General features: G+C 36.7%; 1 protein-coding gene across 1 annotated transcript in view; it reads left to right on the top strand.

Moving 5' to 3' along the window:
* The window catches only part of gpib (glucose-6-phosphate isomerase b), a 52,555-nt gene that overhangs the window by 6,895 nt on the left and 19,057 nt on the right, over positions 1 to 26,603 (top strand). Inside the window, exons 3-6 of the mRNA XM_039763555.1 lie at positions 12,467 to 12,535; positions 18,723 to 18,842; positions 20,519 to 20,602; positions 26,035 to 26,181. Of these exons, the coding sequence (XP_039619489.1) occupies positions 12,467 to 12,535; positions 18,723 to 18,842; positions 20,519 to 20,602; positions 26,035 to 26,181 (420 nt within the window). The remainder of the gene's footprint in view (positions 1 to 12,466; positions 12,536 to 18,722; positions 18,843 to 20,518; positions 20,603 to 26,034; positions 26,182 to 26,603) is intronic.

Genomic DNA, 26,603 nt, shown 5'->3' with positions numbered 1-26,603 from the left:
GAACACATTAAATTTACAATATTCCAGCTCCCTGCACATTTTGAATTCTTAGATTACTGCATTTCATCATAAAAGTGATATCAAGTATAAAAGTTTATATATTCCATTTTACAGGTAAATCGGTAACTTCATTTAAATATTGAATAATGTTAATAATTACAGATGTGTGGGCAGCACGGTGGTGGAGTGGTAGCACTGCTGCTTCGCAGGGAGTTTGTATGTTCTCCTGGTGGGTTTCCATAGTGTGCTCCAATTTCCTTCCAAGGACATACAGATTTGGGGAATTGTGATGCTAAAATGACACCAGTGTATGTGTGTGCTTGTATTTACCTTGCGATGGGCTTATTCCTCATCTAGGGATTGTTTCTGCCTTGTGCTTCGATGCTTCCTGGACTGGGTATGTCCCTGGATTGATGAATGTAATCATTAAACATACATCCTTTTCAGAAATATTGTGTGCAAGGTGTCCTGAATTTAATGGATGATTTGGGCAATTCACAACATAGCAAAGCCAAACATCGTTTTCTCACCATGATGATATCTTGCATTGCCACTCGGTGGAGTCCTCTAAACTTACATAAAGTACGCATGCAAGTATAAACAGTACACTGCTTGTGTAGCAGTAGTATATGCAGGCGCATGCGTGACGTCGTGTGAAGGATAAACCCGGCCTTGGAGGTGCTGAACCTTATGCCAGCTGTTCTACACTCAGCTGTGAATCAGTGAATTCCATGCTGAAGATCATAGTCAAAAGAGGCAAAAAGACATCATCTGCATAAAGCAACGATGCCCCCCTAGCCTCCCCAACCGGACATCCCCACATCCTCTGCCATACCTTGATATCCAGTCTGTGAAAACCACAAACAGAAGTGGTGACAAGACACAGTCTTGATGAAGTCTGAAACCCACAGTGAACAAATTTAACTTAACGGTAGGTAATCAGACATTATCTGTATTTGTCTAGTAAATAAATAGTATACAAGCAGTCATGTTACCCCATATTCCTGTAACTCCTCCAACAACACATATCAAGGAACATTAATGAAACTAGCTTTAATTAGCAAATTGCTCCCCATGCATAGTCATTGCATCAACTGTGAATACCCTTCTCAGATTATCGACAAAAAGCTTGACCTAGGCCCAAGAATATTCACCCGAAAACAAACAGGTTTTGGTGACAAAAAAAAAATGACTGATCTGCCATTAGGTTTTGAATCCTTCATCTAAAATCTTAATGTTACCAATTTACAGATTTTTATTTCCTTTTTTGGAAACCCTACCGTTGCCTTATTTTACTGAACAGGAGTTGTTTTTGTGAGAGATGGATGTCTGAGACAGTGCTTCACTGGCATTGGTGTTATTCGACATTTTTATTATCTGTCCAAGATAATCTTCTATTCAATCAACCTGAGAAGAACCAATTAAAATTACAGGTCAAATTCCATTACAAGGAATATCGTCTCAATGAAATTTTCATTACAACGAAGTATTTTTACGGTCCAGACGGTTTCCCTATAAGAGAGTCTATAAAAATCTTGTTACTACGAAATGCATACACTTTCATTACAACAAAGTGTCCAAAAGACCTTGAAATACCTGAATGAATCATCCACAGAGCAGTTAGTTCTGTGGTTGCAGCTCAGTTGTGCACAACGATCCCCAAATAGAAACATTGAAATTTTTCTCTTTCTTTGAGCTTTTCTTATACTGGTTTTTTGCTGTTTTTGTTTTCTGTGGTTTTCAGTGATACCCTTTGCTTATTGCCCATCAACATTTGAAAGGCATCCATTGAAATTTAACGCCTTGTCACCCTCCCATAGAAACAGCAGACACGAAAAAATGACAACTGTTCACATTGGGAAAAGAAATTTGAAATTTTTGCGGCTCTTGATTCCGGTAAAAAGAAAAAAGACGTTGCCAGTGAATTTGGAATTTCACCATCAACACTGTCAACTTTCTTGAAAGACCAAGCAAAAATAGAAGAAAAATCTTGGGTTGCAAACCTTGGGCCTCAGCATAAACGTATGTGAACTGCTGCATTTGAAGATGTCGAAAAAGCAGTTTTTATGTGGTTCAGTGATGCTCGTTCAAGAAACATTTCTATTATTGGGCCACGCATTCGAGAAAAAGCAAAGTCATTGTCAATCTCCTTGGGGCACGAAGATTTTACTGCCAGCTAGGGTTGGGTAATTCATTTTCGTTATTGTTTTGGAATTGCAGCCAAAGCAATCTGTGGAGAAGAATCTGCAGTTCCAATTGAAAAAGCAAATGAAAAGCATGCAGGGGAAATCAGGAAAATCATTTCAGCTTATGAGCCTGAAGACATCTACAATGCTGATGAGACTTTAGCACTCAAAGGTGATCCATGCCGTGGAGGAAAAAATTGTAAACAAAGGTTGACAGCTCTACTTTCCTGCAATTCAACTGGCAGCCACAAAGTTATTCCACTCATCACTGGCAGGTCGACCAATCCTTGGTGTTTTAAGCGCATTATATTCCTTCCTTGTGAGTATAAGGCAAACCAGTGTGCTTGGATGACATTTTGGGAAACTGGCTGCAACGACGATATTGTAACGTGCGAGTCTCAATCTTGCACCCCAAAACACAAGGCTGAGTCTCAGTAATTTAACAAGCCCAGCTTTATTCAGCTTGAAACAGGAACAGCACGGTTTTTTATTGTAGTGGGATCTACCACTCTCTTATACACAGACACAGCAGTTAGGCAGGGTCGTGGCCAGGTAATGCTGTTTCTTGTAATTACAGTGTTCCTTGCATCGCCCATCAATGACAGGTGCTTATAGCACTACTGTGATTGGCTTGGATTTGTTTCCACAGCGCTTTGCTGCAGTGCTGTGAGCACACGGTTGCCCTGGCAACAGACAAGCAATTTTCCACAGACGCAACAATCGTGCTTTGGGACGCACTTTGGCGTGTTGTCCCATTGTGGGAGGATGAGGGGTCCCAAAAGAGTTCAGAAACCTCACAGTTTGAAGAAGATGAAGAAAAGGAAGATTCTGCTTCTGATTAATAACTGTGCTGCCCACAGCATGCCTCCCCATTTAGATAATGTTCGTGTTGAGTTCCTCCCACCCAACTGAAATGCTTCAGCCATTGGATATGGGCATCATTTGCACCCTGGAAGTGTATTATCATCATGAAAGAAGCTATTGAAATTCTTGCAAATGCCTGGACGCAAGTTAAAGAAAGCACTATAGCTATAGTTTCATCCAAGCCTAAGCTGGACTCAAGTTCCCAATATGGCCTGCCACAGACTGAGCCGGAATAGACGGGCAAAGAAATGGATCAGCCAGGATCTCGCAATGCAGCATTTGCTTTGGCCAACAGTGAATGTGGGAGCAAAAATGCAAGTGAGGCAGGCAATGATGAATTGCCAATACTGGGCAGCAGATTGGAACCAAGTATAGCCTTTTCATCCTCACTTTCAACTACTACCAGAACCTTCATTGAGTCAAGAGCATCAGCTCCAATGGGATAAGAAACTCCACTTTCGGAGCATAGAGAAGATGGAAATGAACTGTGTGAGGTACAGGTGTTGATCACCGTACTCGGGGTAAAAATAAAAGAAATATAAAGAAGGATATAACACAAATGCACAACAGAATAGACGAACTGCTTCAGGATATAATGGACCACTTTAATGTAAACTTAAAAAAAAAAAAAATCCAGCAAAAATGAATTAAATAAATACACAAAGTTATGAGCAGAATTGAGGATAAAATCGGATTACTTGGTGCCCACTTGGAAGAAGTTAAGAAAACTTTTATGACTCATATTGAAGAAGTAGAACATTTGACACTCACGGTTGACAAAAAACTAACTGTTATAGAATCCGAATGCAAAGTGCCATGTGATAAGTTAGCAGTGTTTAAAGGTGGATATAGAAATAACACCAGAATTAAAAGACTTCTTAAAAACCATGAATGCCCAAACCCAGTTAAATTCATAGCTGAACTATTTTCCAATTTAATAGGAGAGGACTTTAAATCAAATGCTGAGATCTCAGCAGCTTTTTGCATATGTGGATTGAGTGCTTCAAAGTAGGGCTGCAACAACTAATTGTTGTTATCGATCACTGATTATTAAAAATATTGGCAGCTATCACTTTCATTGATTTGTTGATTACTGTTTTAGGCTAAGTACGTTGTGCCACACATTTGCATCACTACTTTATTCAGTTGTGAACGCATTTGAAAAAAGGCAGATGGTAGGCAAAAGCCATAAAAGACAGTGCACTTTACTCTGAACACAGAAAAAAATGGTTGTGAGGTACAAAATGTAGATCTGACCTCGTGTGGTTTGAGAGCACAACAGAAATGCACAAACATTTGAATAGGAAACACACTGTTAAACACTCTGTGGAAGAGGAAGACTCTCCACCATCCCAGTAAGTTGAATGTTACTTCAGCAATGTTACTTGAACAAAATATTTGCTAGGTTAGGCATAGTGACACGACTTTCAGTTTGAAGTGAGGAATAATTTAAGTCACAGTCCAGACCACTACAACACAAATGAAACACTAAAATATTAGTGCTGGGCGGTATGACCAAAATTCTATATCATGGTATTTTATACCAGTTATACCAGTTTCACAGTATTTGATGGTATTTTTTTCCCATGCATGAGTGGATGTTAACCACATTTTCCATTGTAATTACTGCAGAAGACTGGCTAAGAATAACCTATTCCGCTATCATGAGCATTGTACAAAAAACATTTTAATGTGCACACAAGTATTAATACAGATTTGCATAGCCCCATAAAGTGATCATTTTTAAGGGGGTGGCACTAATGATCATAAAGAATCACATTGCAGGAGAGTTGCAGTCAAAATATAGAACCTTTTTATTGAACATATTTTGCAAACAACTTAAACTAAAATTTTGACAACATATTTTCAACCATCCAAAGAGGCATTTAGACTTAGTAAAATATTCAGAGGTGCTTGTCAAAAGTTGTATTGCTCTGAACATGCCTTAGAAAAGGAATAAATAGTGAATATTTTTTGTAAACCAGCTACACTTTCTGTTAATGTTAACAATCTCTGTCCACTGACACGTTAAAGTGAGTTTTTAAACAACTTTGCCATCATTAAACTGCATAATATTTAAACTACTAAATAATAACAATAAAATAAATAGTGCAACTTCCAGTAATAATACTATTACTTCAAAACTTCAAGCCCAGGTGCATTGCACAGTATTCACTAAATTAAAATAAAATAAACCAAATGCAACTTGGTGAGACATCTTTACCACCTGAACCATCATTAAGGCAAATTATATTAGTATGGAACTTGCTTCAAGCTAAGCTATATACATAAACAATAAAACTGCAACTTGCATTTATAATGCTATTTGTGTAATAGCCCTAAGGAAGCATATTTGGGCCACAGTGAAGAAAAAAAAACTATATGTCAAGAATAAAGTCGACATGTTGACTTTATTCTAGACATTTACACTTTAATCTTGACGCTTATGTCGAGAATAAAGTCGACATTTCCACTTTATTCTCATAGTTTGTCATTAAAGTAGAATGTCGTAAACTAAACTTCATCCTAAAATCAATGTTTAATTTACTAGATATTTCTCAAACCCCATCATAAGTTATTGTAGCACATTAAATGCTTTGTGTTAAGTGTTCCCCGACCCAGTTGTTAATCGCTATGCGCATCTTAAAATGACTTCCTCTGCACTAAGAGGAGACACAGGCATCGATCGCTGCACAGAATACATTCACTTCATGGTTTTCCTGCTCTCTGAAAATTTAGAATGCTAAGATGAATACTTGATATCATTTTCATGATGAAATGCATTAAAGCAGGTATTAAACATGCACCGTGGTGTGGCGGTAGTGCTGCTCCCTCGCAGTAAGGGTTCCCGAGGTGTACGTTCAGTGTAGAGAAGTTTATGGTAGGTCTGACGAGGCTTCAAAAAATTGGATGTACAGTATGACTGGGTATTGCACAGGTTTAACTTAAATATTGCGGAAATGTTGGGTTCATGATCTGGAGGTCAGAGACACGAACACAGAATTCAATGGATGTTCTTCTGAGCAGGCTTTCTTTATTGCATGCTTGCTGTCGCTATCTGACGTATCGAACCCCCAGTTCCTATCCTAGCCTTTTTCTTTCTCCACATAACCAATCACCACATAATAAACGTGTTTGTGAAATTAAAACTAGTTATAAACTTAGACCACAGAGTGTTCAGAACTTGAAAAAAATCTTCGGTATACATGTTTAAATATGTCAGCCATTCAGGATTGCGCCCATCCCAGCAAGCATTGTGTGCAAGGCAGGCTCAAATCCTGAACAAGGCGCCAGTACATCGCAGGGTGAATACGAGCAACACATAGACTAGTAGGGTCAATATAGCATAACAACACCCCACATTCTACATGACTTTGAAAGGAAACTGAAGTTTGCCGAGTAAGCCCACCAGAAAAACATGCAAATTCAAGGCAAGGAACACCCAGGACCCCTTTGCTGTGAGGCAGCAGTGCAACCTCCACACCACCGTGCCTCCTCATGATTAATACATGCTTTATGCATTTCATCATGAAAATTGTATCAAATATTTATCATTATAAATGTTCAGGGAGCAGGAATATCATAAAATTAATGTATTCTGTGTGACGAGTGCTGCCTACGCCTCCTCTTAGTGTAAGAGGAAGTCAGTTTAAGAAGCACGTAGCGATTAACATGGCTCGGGGATCATTTAACACAAAGCATTTAATGTGCTACATAACTTATGATGGGGTTTGAGAAAATCTAGTAAGTTTAAATTTTCATTTTAAGATGAAGTTTAGTTTGCGATGTTCTACTTTAATGACAAATTATGAGAGTAAAGTCAGCATGTCGACTTTATTCTCGTCATAAGAGTCGAGAGTAAAGTGGAAATGTCGAGAATAAAGTCGTCACACTATTACACAGTACCCAGGTACTGTACATTACATAGTATTGAAAAAAAATAAAACAAGTACAACTTGACTTGCAGTATTTATCCAGTAGTATAGAAACAGTATTCACACATTTGAACATAATGGTCCACATCCAACCTTTTAAAACCAAAGTATCTTCAGACAACAGACACTGCTCCTTTTTTCGGCAAAAGTTCTTCTGTGTCATCATGTTCAACTTTATCCTCTACTACAGCTTCAGTTTCGGAATGTTCCCTGTCCATTTTTACCTCTCAAAACCTCCACTAACACGTGTACTGTACTCTGTTGCATGCGTGGTTAGCAGTGCAGCAGTGAAAAAGGTCCCCCCTTAAACAGTTTCCCGCTGCGCCACATTCCAAATGTTGTTTATAAGAAAAATCCATATCGTAACAAAAATAAAAAACATTTTTGGTATGAATAGGTATACCGCCCAGCACTATAAAACATGCAACAGAATTTAATGATAGGCGACTAAAAATGTGTCATCAGCCACTAGCTAGTAAATGTGCAGATTTTCTCTTGCCATATTTGGGTGTTTTTTTGTTGGTCACTATGCTAAAGTATGCTGCTGCATTACAAGCTCAAAGACACGTGTTACATTCGCGTTTGTGTGTAAGACCCTGTCTGAGCATAAAACATTTTTTTTTTCTTTTCAGTCTCATATGTACATATGTCACATATAAAACTCTGCAAAAGTGTGGAGGTGAATCTAACAGCACATCAACCACATTTTGAAAGGCCTGTCATTTATTCAGAGTCAAAAGATAGTAGCGGGGTGGCAAAGAGAAAGTTTCAGACTACTGTATTTGGCAATCTGAATTCAGCTGGCTTTTATATAGACTAGAGGAAAGCATGATAATGTGCAAGTACTGCTGCAGCAAGCTTGGCATAGCCAGACTTTGTGGCAGGATCCATCAGTTTCAAAGGTGAAAAACTAACGGCACACACCCAACATCAAATGACATACAGCAGGCTGTGACAGTGTGTTGGCTGTAAACAAATGTGCCAAAGAATCTGCAGTGGTAAAAGGTTTCCAGACACAAAAAAAGACAAGGGATGATGCAAAAAAATAATGAACTTTCAGTTAAAATAAACTCTGCATGTTACTTAGCAAAGAAAGAACTGAGTTTCACACATATGAAACTACTTGTTTTGCTGCAAAAGTAAAATAGTCTGTACCAGTGGTGGCCAGTTCTGATCCTGGAGGGCTGCAGTGGCTGCAGATTTTTGTTCCAACCCAGTTGTTGAATTAGAAGCCAATCCTCACCAATAATGATGAGCAAACTCTACGGTGTTCGCTTCGCCTCGAGTTTGGAGAAATCATGGAAGTGTTTGCGAGTATCACCAAACTTGACAAAATGTTTTGAAGTCAATGGGGACAGACTACTTGAATTAGATTTGACTGGATTATAATGATGCGATTTTCTTAAAGGTGTCCCTGGGAGTTAGGTGTATGTCTGCTAACTTATACTGGACCGATTATTGTGGCCAAAAAGGGAGCATGAGCTGTGTGGCAGCAGTGCCAACCACTGCACCACAATGCCTCTGTAAGATCTAAGAAGAAAGAACACAGTCAAAAATGCACCAATATATATTTCATCACAACAAAGTGGAAATGCCAAAATCGTAGTCAACAGTCAGAAAAAATACATAGGCTTTTCGGAAAACAGCCCGGCAGCAGCTCGCTGTTATCGCCCCAACGCGCCATTCATCCGCACTACCGCGGTAGCACACAGGGCAATGCATGCAGCAACAAATGTTTTATATTGATTCATACGATAATCTATTGCTTTGTGTGCTTTTCAGAAAACCAGAGGTTTTTGGAAAAATATTCAGCCCTGGGAGAAAAGGGGAAAAAAATAAACTAAATCAGCCCTAGGTGTGTTAACGGTGGAAAGTTCAAAGTGGCATGTCGTGATTGAAGCCACTGGTTCTTTCTGTATTTTCTGTCTATGCTGATGCTTTGCACTTTTTCTTCTATGTTAAAGATTAAAACGTCTTGTAAATAGTAATAAATCTTTCGTTATTATTATTTCTTAGAGCCTCCTGTGTTGGGAGGGGGATGGTGCCGGGCTCTTTCAAGGTTTGTACTCATTCGACACTTGGCTAATTATGCATGCATAGGGCATGCGCCGCCTTCTCTTATATTGATGTGGAACTTGAAGATCAATCTGCACATTTGGTAACAAGCAGATATAACTCCTCATTTGTGCTGTATATGTTTCATAAAAATAAAATTTCAGAACCTGTATTATTTGCTTATCTGTTAAGTCCCTTTTACATTGAGTTCACCTACTATACACATTATTAATGTGCCTTTCTGTAGCATTTGTTTTTGTGGAAAATGTAAAAAAAACTGGTATGAATACTGATGCTTTTGTAGTTCACCAGCTGCCTTAGCACATTTGGTTTCCGTGAAGTCTGCATGTTCAATTTATATCGCCATGAGTTTTCTCTGCTGACCTTGAGTTTCTCCTAGTGTTCAAATCTGCAGTGTGTTGGTCAGTAGACTAGTGATGCTAAATGTGAGCACGATCAGGTGTTCTTCATAGTGTCAACCACTGTGTGATCTAGCATCCATGAAATCAAATGAGGAAGAACATAGTGAGAGATGTGCAAGCTTCATAACCAGTCTGTATTGCAAATGATCAGCATTATATACCCTTCAGGGACATCCAGTATTGGCTCTTACAGCTCCAGGGGAAGTTAAGCTGGCCTCGCAAAGCATTATGGGATGCTGGAAAAAATGTTCGCTGTGAAAAACGCTTTGGCAAAATTCATTGATTCACACTACTCCCAAATAACCGATCTTATTTAATTTCTTGGCTGGTTGGTGTTTTAACTGTACGATGTCAGTCCATTCTTAAATCATAGATTTTTTTTTTCCTTTTTAATGATGCACATATCATCCAAGTGATTTAAAGCCTAAAACGGATGAGTAGTTTTCAGTTCTTCACTTTCTCTTCAATGTCTTTCTGATTACTTAAATCAAATAGTGAATGATGAATATACACAGGTGGAAATGGAGGCAAGCTAGATGTAGAAGTGCTGGTTCTTTTGTCATTTGCATCATATCAGACAGCCTTGGTGTGACAATCCCTCCAAAACCATCAACGGCTATGTTTGGTATATTCACTAGAGAGAGGTTAGGAGCACGCACTGATACCGTGCATGGCCGCACCCACCACACAACAAACCAACTCAGGATCCAGATTAGGACCCGAGTGTAGCCATGCAACGGGTGATACCAAAGCACCACACTAGTTCAGAGGTAGTGGAGCAGTGTGCAGTGTTTTTTGTTTTTTTGGTGGCTGGAGTGCCAGTTCTGCCATCAACCCCCAAGTCTTTCCCTGCAGGTTGGAAGGCCTACATGTGATGGGCTTAAAGTGGAGAAGCACAACTTGATTATAATTGCGTATACCTCACTTCCTCACTTCTATCATGGAGACTTATCCTGCTTAACTGGATGAATCCCAACCCACCTTTTATAAATCAGTGGGTAACTGATGTTCTATACTGTTGGAAACTGGAAAAAATCAAATTCTCGCGCACAGGGTGTGTTCAGAACTTTTTAAAAATATGGCAAGATCTAATTAATAAAATTTCAAAATGAGCATTTATATTGGGGAAAATGACATTCTTCCTTCTCTGTTTTTAAACCTTACTCGTGCTGCTGGCTCTTCTCTCTTTCTTAATTCTGTTTTGTTAAGTTTGACTTAATTGTATCGATTTTGTTATTTGTTGTCCAAGTTTGACTTGATTGGAAGAAAATAACAATCCATACAATTAAAAAAAAAACACATCCAGTGTACGTTATCTTTTTTGCTGTGTTTCTGGCCAAGCTATTTGCATATTGTAGATGAGTGTGTTAGCCTGCAGATTACATCAGGTAACATATCAGAGTTACCAAGTTCATTTACCTCTTCAGACCCATTGTGATCATTTTATGTGCATTGACCATAGCCACACTGTAGCAGTGCTACCTGAGTGGGACATCAATTTTCAGCATTTTGTAAGATCACTGCAGTACTAGTTTGCCTCTGCTTTTTGTACATGGTTTGCTGCAAGACACCTTTTTAGGCACATGATTTAAAAGGATGCTGTTTCTGCTCAGAGGGTAATTTTTTTTTTCTTTGCACTTTTTTCAGTACAAAACTGCAGCAAACTTTTCATCTCCCTTTATTTTTAGAATTATATAACCTAGAAGTTTTACAGTTCTTTATTGGATGTACATTATTTTCATTTGTTTATCGTTCATTTTTCTTGTGAGGTTAGTTTGTTTAGTGTTACTATCCAATGGAGCATGCTCCTTCACTACAGATCTGCATCAGGCATTCATATCATGCTAGAACAAAGTTATTTTTCCAGAAGGGTGTTCACTTGGGCATTTTTCCATGTATCACCATCAACTTTATTCTGGAAACAAGACTGTGTTTGTATGTATTAATAGGCTTTATTTGTCACTGGCAGGGGTTATTGGGGTGGCTTACGTAAATAGCATATGGTTGTCTTTGTAAATAGTTTGCTTAGTATTTTCTTTTGGACTTTTACCTTTGGTGCAGCATTTCTGTTGACCAGGCTTTTTAATACTATGAATCTTAGCACTTCAGGGCTGCTACAAAAGTGATTATTCTCTACAGTGTCATAGTGATTCTGTACCTTTTATCAAAGAAAACCAGCATAAGTAAAAGTTACTCCTTAACTTAGCTCTGACATTTTCCCACCAACATATCTCAGAAGACCTCTACAGTATATCGTATCCATATTACCCACTGTAAAAAACTGTTAAAGAATCATGGAAACCCAGAGCATTTTGGTTTAGAGAGGGTAGTCCCCCAGACTGATGATTTTTAACAGCCAAGTAAGTGTACTTTTAATGTTATGTATAATGCTTTGGTAGGATCCTGGCGAATGCATCAGTACTTTTGATAAAAACTGCAAATTTCATTGCTGTATTTTTCATAGATACTCTAAGGAGCATGTATCATCACACAAAACATCTGTATAGACCTACCACAAGAAAGCCAAATTTTAATTAAATTCATTGTCACACATGTCGAATATTTTGGAATTCTTACTTGAATGTCTGTCCAATATGCAACACATCACTACACTCTGATGTATTTATCAGCAAGTATTATTCGACAAATGTGAATCTTACCTGGGAAACTTTGAATTCTTCCTTGGCCAGAAGTATTTTACGATGAAATTCATATAATTTATCGGTAGTGGCAGTGTAGTTGTTGTCCTCTGATGCAATGTGTAACTAGGTGAAAGAACATTGAAAACTTTTAAATTGTGATGCAAAACAGCTATTCAAATTTGTTTTTGAGCAGAATAATTGCCATTCAGAAATAGAATAAAAAATTTCTGTCACTATTTTGCCCAAAATTTTTTTGGTACTTTAAATGTTATGTAGAGTAATCAAATGTTAAATGACACAAACTTTTTTCGTGAATGTGTAGTTTTCTATGCAAGTCATTTTCTTATTTTCTTTCTGTTTAGGCAAAGTCCCGGGGTGTGGAGAAAGCCAGAGAGCGAATGTTCACTGGAGAGAAAATTAACTTTACAGAGGTAATGCTCAACATTTATGTGTGTCTTGTGTTTGGCCTATTGGGTAAAATGTAGAAGGAAATGCATTGTAACTCTTATTAAACATGAACAGAAAATGTTTTAACTGGCTTTTCCTGGAGTGTTAAAATGTGTGATACATGCACAAAATAAATAAAATGCAGATGATGTTATTTTAATTTTATGTAGCATTTAGTGCTTATATAATATAAATAGTGTATATATATATATATATATATATATATATATATATATATATATATATATATATATATATATATATATATATATATATATATATATATATATATATATATATATATATATATATATATATATATATATATATATATATATATAATATACACACATACACAGTGGAACCTCGAGATACGAGTTTAATTCGTTCCAGCACTGAGCTCGTATAGTGAATTTCTCATATCTAGAACAAACTTCCCCATTGGAAATCCAGTTAATCCGTTCCGCACCCCCAAAAATATCAACATAAAAATCAATTTTCCTAACAAATAACACTGATAAATAATATATATAAGTGGAACCTTGGTTTGCAAGTAACTTGGTTTACGAGTGTTTTGCAAGAGCTAAATTTTTTGAATTAATTTTGACTTGATAAAATGAGCGATGTCTTGCAATACAAGTAGTATGGATACACTTTGTCTGCTGAGCGTCATGTGATCATAACTGAGCTGATGTTTCTTCTCTCTCGTGCGCGTCTCTCTCTCCTTATCTCTCTCGCTCGCCTCTCTCTCTCTCTCTCTCTCTCTCTCTCTCTCTCTCTCTCCTGTTGAGGGCAATCGTCTCCTATTCTCTGTCTGCATGTCCGCGATATTTTTGGATATGCTTATACGGCGAACTGCTACAGCGAAACAATGAAATCACAAGCGCACACATGCATAGATCCTCACGCTATGGGAGAACAAGGAACACTGAGTGAGCTGACGGGCTGGCAGCATCAGCTTGGGTGAATCCCCGAGTCGAGGCGGATCGGGAAACGCGTCACGCATACCCACAGCCTGGCTCGTGGCTCTTTACGCGAGCCAATGCTCGTATTTAGATCCGAATTTTTCGCTCATACTTTCTTCTTATCTTGAATTTCTCGTATACAGAGGTGAACGTATCTCGAGGTTCCACTGTATACATACACATACCATATTCACTTGTGTACCACGTGCCCTCGTGTAAGACACACACCCTAATTTTTACAAAGAAAATCGTGAAAATTGTTTTGCCCCGTGTACGACGCGCATTGTGATTGTATAGGAAGCATTTAGAGAGAGAGAGCGTGAGTGCGCGAGTAAGCGAGAGAGAGAGGGAGAGAGAGCGCGAGCTAGTGAGCCCAAGCAGAAGAAGTAAACATTACAGAACTACATTCCCTCGTGTATGACACGCACCTGATTTTCTAATGCTAATTTTCGGGAAAAAATGTGTGCATGGTGTGTGTGAATACAGTAATCCCTCCTCAATCACGGGGGTTGCGTTCCAGAACCCCCCGCGATAGATGAAAATCCGCGAAGTAGAAGCCATATGTTTGTATGGTTATTTTTATATATTTTAAGCCCTTATAAACTCTCCCACACTGTTAACATTATTAGAGCCCTCTAGACATAAAATAACACCCTTTAGTCAAAAGTTTAAACTGTGCTCCATGACAAGACAGAGATGACAGTTCTTTCTCACAATTAAAAGAATGCAAATATATCTTCTCTTCAAAGGAGCCGTCAGAGCAGAGAATGTCAGAGAGAGAGAGCGAGATAAAAGCAAACAATCAAAAAATCAATACGTGCTTTTAAGTATGCCGAAGCACCGCGATAAAGCGGCATTTTGTAGAGGAGCGTCCGTATCCTCTAGGCGAACAGCCTCTGTGCAAACAGCCCCTCTGCTCACATCCCCTCCGTCAGGCGCAGAGAATGTCAGAGAGGGTGAGAGAGAGAGAAAAGCAAACAATCGAGCACCACGCGGGTAGCATATCTTATATCATTGAGGAGTTTTAGTTAATATGTAATACATGCTCTGATTGGGTAGCTTCTAAGCCATCCACCAATAGCGTCCCTTGTATGAAATCAACTGGGCAAACAAACTGAGGAAGCATGTACCATAAATTAAAAGACCCATTGTGCGCAGAAATCCGTGAACCAGCGAAAAATCAGTGATATATATTTAGATATGCTTACATTTAAAATCCGCGATAGAGTGAAGCCGCGAAAGTCGAAGCGCGATATAGCGAGGGATTACTGTGTGTGTGTATATATATATATATATATATATATATATATATATATATATATATATATATATATATATATATATATATATATATATATATATATAATTTAAATACAGCTGAACATGATACAACAAATTTATTTAAAGTAAACTATGTAACAATTGCCTTATCAGGGGTGCTATCACTACACGTCACCACCCTAGAGGGAAGTGAACAATGTTCGAAAGATATATCAGCATTAAAAATATTCAGTCTTTGACCCATCTCCGCACCTGACAGTACTTAAAAGAAACCCAGATTGTAGTTAAATTGATTAAATATGCAAGTGTATTGCAATCCAGAATCCATTGTTTATACATGTACATGAAAGGTGACTGGTGCTCATTTTGTCATCCCCTTTTCCCTGGACATCCTCCCCAACCTCCCTACCTACAGCGACCAAACACATAATTCCCTGGTATAATACACACACCAGAAGAAAATGAAATGAAAAATGGGATGATTAAGCCTAGTCAGTGTGAAATGATGATGAATTCGGACTTGCAGTTCTCATTGTATGATGTTGGGGGACGGGGGGGGGGAGGCTGCTTTCTCACTATCCTGAAAAATTTAAGAGCGAGTCTGACTCACCAACTGGAGTACCTGGAGAACCACTGGGCCGTATAACAAAACCCTTGCCTCTTCACAGGAATTCACCATGCTGTTTCTTATCTTCTGGGTGACCACCCACTAATAGCAGACGTCCTTGTAGTTTGATCTCACTGTCTTCTTAGGCTTAGATAGCTGAGCTCCTTGCCTTCTGCTTCTGCTTCTTTTTTTTTTTTTTACCCTGTTGGTCAGCCATTCCCATAAAAAAAAAAAAAATTCTCGTTGAAGCCTCCCACTTCCTGCTTCAGTCATGATAGAAACATGATGCCTGCCCTAGGCAGCTGGAATTCTTACCAGGTGGGGTTCTCCCAGACGTAGTCGTCCCTATAATATATTGACGTCAGTCAAGAAAGCAAACCCATTTTAGTGCTATGTAGGCTTGATACAACTATACTGAAATATTTATGAATTGCTTCACTTATGGATCAACCATATCATCTTACATTCTGTTTACCCTGTAGGGAGCATCTCACAATTAAGAATAACGGAAACATAAAGTAGAACATAAGGCAGTATTAGGAAAAAAAACTGTCGACACCTGTCTTTCCTGTTCTCTTAAAAGAGTTTTGTTAATCCAGATAAAGCATGGATTTCATCACAAATGGGTAATTATTATAATTATTTGCCCCAGACAAAAATTGAATATGCCTTTTTTGTTCATTGTAAAAAGAGCATTCAAAAAAGAGGGAACTGACTTTTTAATGTGCTTAGCTGACAAAGAGTTATTGAGTGGCAGACAAAATCAAATTCTTCTTCAACATGTTTAAATATAAAAAATTCTCAGTAATATTTCAGTCAACATAAACACCCAAAATGGAGATTGTATCACTTCAAAATTCTTTTGAAGTAAAAAAATCAAGTCAATATCATATTGTATTCTGGAGATATTGAGGTTAGAAGGCACAATGTTCCAGCAAAAATGGCAACTTTTAGTGAGTTTTTTTTAAACATTTTTTTCAGGCTATATTTAAACTTAGGCTATACTTGAAATACTTGCAAATAGTTTTGTAAAAATCTATGCAGTCATTTTCGTGTGATGCTCTTTCAGACAGGCATAAGTTCATTTTTATATATACATCTGAGAATAAGATGTAAGATAGATTCTAAATAAAGAAGGCGCCATTCTGAGCAGCTGAGATATTTATATGTTGAAGATCTAAAATTTTTTTTGTCTGTGTTCTAGTTTAGACCATACCTGAAATAACAGCAATTTTTTGTAGAAATAGATTTTTGTCAGATACTCTAGACAGAAACTCTATTTTACATTTATGTATAAATACAGTACAAAAATGTTGATTTGAAGAATGCCACCTTGATCCTCAATGAATTGAGCCTTGCAGAAACCCTTAAAATGCCCAAAATGTTTTTACAGCATGAAACCTTTGTAGATTACAATTGTCAGCAATTACAGTGATAATGCTGATAACAGTATTATTTTGCTTACCTCTCTCTCTCTCTCTGTATATATATATATATATATATACTGTATATGTATGTGTATGTATGTATGTATGTATGTGTGTGTGTATGTGTATATATATATGTATGTGTGTGTGTGTGTATATATATATGTATATATATATATATATATATATATATATATATATATATATATTTCTTTTATTCATATATATATATATATATATATATATATATAATCAGACATATATTTATATATATTTATTTTATTTATATATAGGTGGAATCCCTTTTATGAAACCATAAAAATATTTTGATATAACTTAAATTTACTGCATTGTTAAAAAATCAAGTTTTGTGTTGTAATTATGCTACAAAAGCTGTTATAATGCTACAAGGTAAATCAGAAATGTTGCTGTTATTGCCCATTATGTTTAATTGAAAAGAAAAGCAGTTTTTGTTTGAGATGATGAATCCTTAACTTTTTTAATATAAAACAACAGCAAATCAGAGGTCTTGGGTTCAAGAGTGGAATGGTACAGGATTGGGGCAAAATAATACTTTTTTGGGGCCCTGGAGAAGTGTTTAAAATCTGTTTTTAGTCCACCCGTTAACCAAAAAGCAGAGCAGTGCAGTAGAAAAATCTGTCCATTTTATAAATAACGACACAAACTAACAAATAAAAATTATAAAGACGGTGGTCTTGGAAATGATGTGAAAAATACAAAAACACTTGTCTGGAGTAGCATGATGTTGAATTAAGTTTTGAGGTTAAATCAAGGACCGTTTTTTTATATTCAGATGTAAGCATTGTAATGTTCGATCTGACATCCCTACTAGAAACTAGGTCTCAACTCCTACAGGCTGGAGTGTTTTAAAGCTGATTATTCTATTTGAGCAAACCAATTTAATCAAAGAGGGAGCAGAAGAGCAAAAAACCTCAACTGAAATCTCTCATCGCATTTAGCTGCAGTTTTGGCAATCTGCTGCAAATGCCGTCTTTGCCCCTGTCCTGACTGGCCAAAGTTCACATGCACTCTAACCATTTATTTTTGGCTGTCAACCTAACAGCATGTTTTTAGACTGTGAGAGTAGAAGTCCCTGGAGGAGTCCCATACAAATAAGGAGAAAAAGAAACTACTTACAAAAGACACTCATTTGAGAATTTAACTCAAAGTCCAAACCAGTCTTTCTCTGGTTCTGTAGCCCTCTGGTATTTGTTTGAACCAGTTTGATAATCAGTGAGCAGTTTTTACATTTTGTTGAAATCCTTTTTTAATTTGCTATTTTTTTTATTTGTTTTGTTTCAATTAGTTTCTTAGTTTGCAGTCAGGAAAGTGTAGAAGTGTTAAAATATACATTTATAAGAAATGAAGAAATACTTGTATTTTTTTTACATGTCTTTAGATGCTTAACTCTGTGACTTACTTTCTAATATACATTTTGTGTATAGTTTGATCTCTTAATTGTATCCAAATACTGATAATTAGTGACAAGCATAGTGGTCACAGGGGAAAGAGTTCACAAAGTTCTAAAAGGCAACTATTTAAGTGTTTCCCATTTGTTTGCTTACTAGTAAATAATAGCAAACTTAACCAGAAAAAAAAATTTTATGCACCTGTATTACTACTTTGTTCAGTAAAAATGCAGCATGATCAGTTCATAATTTCTGGACTGATGCAAGAAACGCAAAGAAACTGCTTGCTTAATTAATGCAGGGGTTCAAATGACAGATTTGTTTGCTGTATGCTCTTAAATATTTCTGCTTCTTTCCCATGCTGTGCAAAATTATAATTTTTTTATAAAGTATTTTTTCACTATTCTTACTGCTGTGTTTTTGAAGTGGATTAAATGTTACTTTCTGGGTTTTTTTGTTAGAATCGAGCTGTACTACACATTGCTCTGAGAAACCGCTCCAACACTCCTATCCTTGTTAATGGCAAAGATGTAATGCCTGAAGTTAACAATGTCTTGGAGAAGATGAAGAAATTTTGCCAGGTAAGACTTAATGAATTGGTGTTAATTATAGCTTAATATACAATCTTTGTCACTGTGCAATCATTACTTCATTATGCTTCTTTAATGTTGAATACGTTACATTTGCTGGAATCCTTAAAGGAAGAGCCTGTTAAAGGATGCATTGTTTCCACTATTACTAAGACTGTATTCATGACGTAAAGCTGGAGATAAAGTATTAATTATAAGCAGGTATCTTTTAGCAACTTTATTACTCAGGAATATTTAGAACTTTCTAGCGCAGTATTCATGTGTAATGAAAGAGATCCTCTGCCTTATCTGCTGTCATAGAGGAAGTTGAAGATTATAGTGTGCATAGCTGGCCAAAGTATAGGGTGTTGTCCAGTAGCCATAATTTTTATATTCCCAACATAGCTAAAAGCAGAATCTTCTGTCTGGTTGCCACCCTTTTAATCAAGAATTGTATATGAGGAAACTAGAAAAAAATATGCAATGGTTTTACATAGGTGCATTACACATCCCATAAATTGAATATTCCTCAAAGGTGATATATTAAGTTTAGTAGGTGCCCAGGAAGGTGGGTAGCAGTACCCTAAACTTGATTATTTTTGTATAGTAGCCTTGACTCCTATTAATTATAATTATATAATTGAATGCATATATCTCCTCTTGTCACCTGGCCATGATACCAGGATTCATTAACCTAATATCAGTGTTTAGCTCTGACATGGGCATGAATTTTACTTGGGAAATAATTCCATTGGTATTAAAACATGTTATTTTATTTTATTGTGTATGGATTTTTGTTTCAGCTTTTGTAAGAGTGCCAATAGTTGTTGAGCTCATTCTTCTTTAAGCTACTCCCCACTAACCAATAGAAATCTACTCAAGGGGTATGGCAAAAAGCTCAGTCCCACTCATTATTCATAAGAGTACCAGCGGACAAGGTGTTAACTCTTTTTCCTACTTTTTTCATTTGCCAATATTAAGTCATATAGATAGATTTAGACATATATAGAGAGAGAGAGATAGATAGATTTTTTTTTTTAAATCATATGGTGCAGAAAAATTTCAGTGTAAATGTTTGAACATAAATTTGATATCATTATCAACTGATCAATCAAGTTGTATTGTAGGAATCCTTTTATTTCTCCTAGGAAGACCAATATTAAATTAAGCTTTATCCAGCCTTTCGAGAGTATAAACAAGATTGCATGTGGAAACCGAATATATTCATTCTGTTAAGATTTAGGGCATTTTATGAATCATTTATTTAAAAAAAAAAAAAGTTTTTTTTTAATGAAATGCTAGTGAACATTTGGTATTACAACATTTAACAGCATGACTGTATGATTTTTATGTATTTTAAGTCACTTAGGGGGAAAGAAGAATTTTCTTTTTTTTTTTAGCAAAAGATCCAAGTGTTGGTGGGACAATGTTTGCATGTCAATACAGATAACTATAGTACTGGTCCTTATTACTTTCTTTTTGTATAAATTAAACAGATTTTAGTATTCAATCAGTGTATCCAGCAAACATTTTATTAAAGATTTTTTTACTTTTAAGGTAATTAGTAAAGCATGGAGTGTTTTTGCCAGATTTTGTCATATTTAAATATATGCTGTATATTTCTTTTACTTACACTTAACAGCTGTTTATGTGATCTCTTTTTAAATCTTGTTGTGGTGCATTTTTAGAAAGTTCGTAGTGGAGACTGGAAGGGTTACACTGGAAAAGCCATTACTGATGTTGTCAATATTGGTATTGGTGGGTCAGATCTGGTAAGTAATAAGAAAAACTAATTTGTTAATGAATTCTTTGGGTAATTTGTTTCCTGTTAGTTCTCCCTGTCAATTACTGATTAATACCCTGGAACCCTTGGCTCATTATATTAAAAAACATTCTGTCTAATATTTCGTAGCCTCCTTAGCATTGCATTTTTTCCTCAAAAACATGTAAAATGAGTTGCATTATTTGGCTTCAAAAATAACATTTTTATTTCAACTGTAAAACATGCAGAACACTAAAAGTACAAAGTCAGATGTATAGTAATGATACTACTACTGATAATAATAATAATAATAATGATGATGATGAATAATAATAATATGAACAGCACACATATAAGTGACACGAGTATCACTTTTGTATTCCTAGAATTACTTTTGGTTTCACTGACCATTTCAGTTTCACTGCCTGAAGGCAGATTGACTTCAATATAACTGATACTGAAAGGTGTTTCTTACAAGACGCCATTATGAGGCTAAAAGAAGACGCATCGACACCGTTTCCCGGGTAATGCTCATGCCTGACACTTACGCAAGACATGCCTATTCTGGTGCCCGAGTAACACTTGGCACCAATTCTGTTGGCACTTTTACGGTACGAATAAACCTCATGACTTACGTAAGATGTGTCTATACTATTGCCCGAATGACACTCGGGACTAACACTTTTGGCACTGTTTCTACAGTCCGAGTGATGCTTAAGTGGAGTGGAGATTAAGTGGCTTCCACTTCTTGAATTAATTTATATTTAGTGATTTTTTTTTTTTAACACAGCCTGTATCATTACAGTAAACATACTCATAGGCAGCATGATCATTAATTTGCTTGTGTTTATAAAATGCAGGAAGAAAAACTATGACAGTCTTGTCATTTACAGGCGAGGTTTGGTGTTACAATGAACACCTTGAACTATAGACCCCAAAATTCACGGTCAGGGATATATTTTATATTTTATTTGTTCACAAAAAAGAATGCATTGAACTGTACCAAGGTTATTATAGTTAACAAAAACTAAAATCAAAACTGAATCTATTACCGTATTTACTCGTGTACCACGCGTTTTCTTGAAAATGAGCATTAGAAAATAAGGTGCGCGTCATACACGAGGAAATGGTGCGCGTTATACACGAGGAATACGGTAGGGGGGTAGGTTTGTTTTTGAATCAGTTTGGCGTCATCATTCAGCATGGATAGTAAGCGTTTACGCTCCTTCATGGCGGGAGAGAAACTAAAAGTGATTTTGGAAGCAGAGAAGATAGGAAATCGGGCAGCAGGTCAAGTACAGTGTTCCAGAGTCATGTGTTTGAGATTGGTGACAGAAGAAAGAAAAACTTTCGTCATGCAACATAAACAGACGGGCATTTCGCAAAAAACGTGCCCAGTTCCCACAAGTTGAAGTTGCACTCGCTGATTACATTCAAGGCAGGCGTCAGCTTGGATATGCAGTGTGCACGGAAATGATTCAGGTGAAAGCTTGTGATATAGCGAAAGAACATGGAATACCCATCACTCAGTTCAAGGCAAGCCACGGATGGGTTACACGCTTCATGAGAAGGAATGGCTTATCAATAAGATGCCACACGACCATTTCACAGTGTCTACTAGACGCATATAAAGAAAAGCTACTCGCTTTCCAAAAATACGTTATTCAGTTAAGGCAGCAGAAAATGTATTTAATGGGGCAAATCGGTAATGCTGATCAAACAGCAGTTTATTTTGAGAACCCCTCAAACACTACTGTTAATGCAGTCGGAGACAAGAGTGTCCCAGTACGCACGGGAGGCAGAGAGAAGCAGCGGCGTACCGTGTACCTTATGGGATGTCAGTAGCGGTGGCGAATCCAGCAGCGAATCGGAAGATGATGATTAAACTGGAATATTCTGGTGAGCACAATAATTTTCCACTTGCCGTTACAGTCCATTACCGATTGTCTCTATACGGTTCTTTCTTTTCTCATTTCACAGGTCTATTTGTCATTTCCACCTTTCGCAGCATGGTGTGACAAACACTGAACGTTCTGCAGTAGGAGTACTGCTTACAGTTAGTACAATATACTGTATCATGTGCAGAAAGAATTGAACGAGACATAATTATTCTCCATTACAGTTATTCACGTTGGTGAACTTTTAACTCTAAAAGAGAAAGTCATTCACCACGAGCTGCCCGCATATATACATCCAGTGAATGGCAGGTGTTGACATAGCATTTGCAGTGACAGAGTAAGCTAAATATGGGTGTGTATAAAGAGTGTCACAAAGAAAGCCCATTGACTATGTGATAACAGTGACAGTTTTTCAGTAGCTAATAGTGACAGCATGATAGGTGATGGTTTTGCATTGAATGTGCTCAGGAACAAAGCTGCCATTCACTGAATCTCCAGGGCTCAAGAGAAAAGTGTTACATACAGATAATCCTTTACAGAATTTCAGTCTGTGCACAAATGACGGCATGTTAGGTGTAATTCTGAATGAGCCCAAGATACAGCATGTACACGGCAATTAATACAGCAGCACACACTAAGCCAAATTCCAGGCTGATTGAGTCTGATGTCCATTATGATGAGCTGCCGCAATTCTTGGTGCTTTTTGTATATCAAGATGGAATTCAAATGCCTGAAGTCGGAATGTGCTGGTCAACAAAAACTTTACAATATGGGCCTCTCAGGTATTTGCTTTTTGTTGACAATAATTCCCCTGCCACTGCGCACATGAGAAATCCTTTCTGAAATTAAAATGGCTAAGATCAAGAGATTGACTAAGTCAGCATATAAGATCAGCATGTCGTTGCTGACCAATCACTATATATATATATATATATATATATATATATATATATATACAGTACAGTACAGTGGAACCTCGGGTCATGAATGTCTCGGACCACATACAAATCGGGTTACGATCAAAAAGTTTGCTAAACTTTTGCATCTGTTCACAACCACACACTCGGGTGATGAACAAGCCAGTTTTCCTTCCGGTTCGTATGCGCTGATGATTTCCGCACGTGTTCATTCTCTCCCTATGCATTACCTGTGCAACGAGTGAGAGAGAGAGCATGAGAGGGAAGTTAAAGAGTGCACGGGGCTTGTTTTTAAAGAGACTGCAAGGTTAGTTTTCTCTGTTTAAGGTTTTCTTAGTGTTATTCAATGTTTTTAAATTTAATTTGCTATTACACTGTGCATTCTATGGTATAATGAACTATTTTTGTGCTTAAAAATCTTTAAAAAAAATAGATTTACATACAGCTTGTATGGTCCGGAACAGATTAATTGTATTTACATACAATCCTATGGGGGAAATTACTTCAGGTCATGACCAAATCGGGTTGCGACCTCGGTTGCGGAACGAATTACGGTCATGACCCGAGGTTCCACTGTATAGTATTGTTGCAATAGGCTGGCACCCTGTCCAGAGAATTTTCCTGACTTGCATCTAAAGCTTCTGGGATAGTCATCAAGTTTCCTGAGATCCTGCTCTGGATAAACGAGTATAGAAAAAATATATATTGCTCCTAATTTCAGATGTTGATTCTGTCATTTTGTGGCAGTCCATACTCCTATTACCTGCTCTTACTCAGCTCATTAAGGGTATACTGTTTTTATGCTTGGGCTATTCAAGTCTCACTACCCTAACTTTAACACTACATGCTTGCTTTCTTTGTTTCCCTCAGTACAGCTAGGTGGGGATATGCACACTGATTCAAGCCTAAGAGCCCTGTTCTTCCTAAGCCCCATGATTTTCATGATCACATCTGTCAGAACACATCCTTTTTCTGATTTTTGATATATTTTCAGGAATGCAGGTGTCAAAATTCTGACTATGAATTGTATGTGCCCGAGATGGAATCATATCAATATGGCTGGTAGAAAATAACCCAGTATGGGAGATTTTTGAATACAATATTGAAGGCAATAATTGTAAACACATTGTCTTGAAGCAGGATATATTATGTGCTGTTGATATATTATGTGCTGTTGACATTTGAGTAAAAAACCCTCAAACCTTAAAATTCAGCTAAATTTCATCACAAATTGGACTATTCTGGGCAAGAAAAGGAAAACATGAAACATGCCAACAGTCAGTACACATTTGTAATTTTTTCAGCAGAAATGACATAGAAAATGTTCAAAATTATAAAATTGTCCATATTAAGTATCTAGTTTTAATTATGCTTGTTTTTAACAGACAAAAACAAAACCAGATAATAATCCATGTAGTGTAGTAAACTTCCACTAACATTAAACTCCTATCCAAACCCATTAAGTGTATAGTTCTGTCTGATTGTGGCACAAAACTAAATTAGTATCTCTTTAACCATACCATAATTACTAAAATGAAAAAAAAAAACTAATATATATAAAAATAAACTAGAAATGTCTTTGTGAAATAAAAACTAAAATTACATGATGAAAGAAAACTAAAACTAAACAATTTTCCAAGTAAGATCAGAAATACACAATATAGAAATAAAAACTAATATAAAAAGGCAAAACTATAATAACTTGGAACAATACATACATGATAAGTTACAATAGCTTTTTTGCAAATTACTCTATAAATATAAACTTCTATCAGAAATGTCCACCTTTTCCTACTTTAACCAGGGTGGAGGATTTGTGCTGACACTCAGTGGTTACAGTCGTATAGGCTGTTGCTGTGTATTAAATCACAGAAATAAATGTGTGATTGTTTCAGAATTGTAATGCTAAATTTATTGTGGTGACACATTTAAGTAATGGAACTTAACCATTTCAGTTTCACAAACAAACAAAGGCAGCTGTAGTAATTTATTTTTTAGGATTGCATCAAAAATTTCATCACGGCTCATCTCTTCCAGGATGAGTGTTACTTATGTTTTATAGCTTAGGCACAATTTAATCTGAAGACAAGCCATAGCAAGATGACACTAAAAATCTATATGACTATTGGTACTTCAATGTATGCATTAATAAATAATGAAAATCTTTGTCATAAGATGCAATCCACTATTAAATTTGTGTGCCTTGATCCATTTCACCTTTGTGTTTTAGTCTGGAAATGAGTCAATTAAGAGTATCAAGTGTGAATGTTACCAAATGAAGAGGTAGACCTAGTCCAGATCATATTTATTCTACTGTTATTATTATACCTAGAGTCGGCAATTACAGTTCTTAGGTTGGCATAACCTAATACTGAACTTTCATCATGCCTAGGCTACCTTTTCTTGTGTTAGTAGATGGATCTAAATGGGGCACCAGTCCACTGCAGGGCAGGGCCCGCTCACTCATACACTCACACTTTTAAACTGCTGATGATTTACCTTACCAGCATGTCTTTGGGGGTGGCAGAGGTGAGCCTGAGTAAAATCTACACAAACACTAGGAGTTTGTTTTTTTTTGGCACAGGTTCTTCAGTTTTTCAGAATGAATGTGTTTTTATTCTTCCTAGGGGCCCTTGATGGTGACGGAAGCGCTGAAACCTTATTCTAAGGGAGGTCCCAAAGTTTGGTTTGTTTCCAACATAGATGGCACTCACATGGCCAAGACTCTTGCTGAACTTAATCCTGAGACTACCCTGTTCATTATTGCTTCCAAGGTATGGATCATAAAGAATCTTAAATTTAAAGAAGTTTTGTTTAGTTTAATGTTATATTATATTTTTATATATAACAAGCTTGACAAGCCCAGAGCCTGTGCACATTTATAGATGTAGTTAAAATAACACAGAAAACAATACTAAAAAGTAAAAATAATAAAAGTAGAACTAAAAGTGCTGTATCCATCTATTTATCCTTTTATATTGAAATAGACACGGATATAATATAAAGCTACTTGCATAAATTTAAAAAAAAAATTAAATTTCTTAAGCTAAGATCACCTGGAAACTGAGAAGAAATTTAAAAATATCCATTCAAAACAGATTCCTTCAGACATTACCAGGTTGTTGCTTTCCTCATTTCGGGGCGTCCAAACAGTACCCCATAATGCAGACATTGATAAACCTACGAAAAACTGCAA

Source organism: Polypterus senegalus, chromosome 9, assembly GCF_016835505.1.
Source record: "Polypterus senegalus isolate Bchr_013 chromosome 9, ASM1683550v1, whole genome shotgun sequence".
NCBI classification, from domain to species: Eukaryota; Metazoa; Chordata; class Cladistia; order Polypteriformes; family Polypteridae; genus Polypterus; species Polypterus senegalus.
This window is presented reverse-complemented; position numbering and strand designations above follow the sequence as displayed.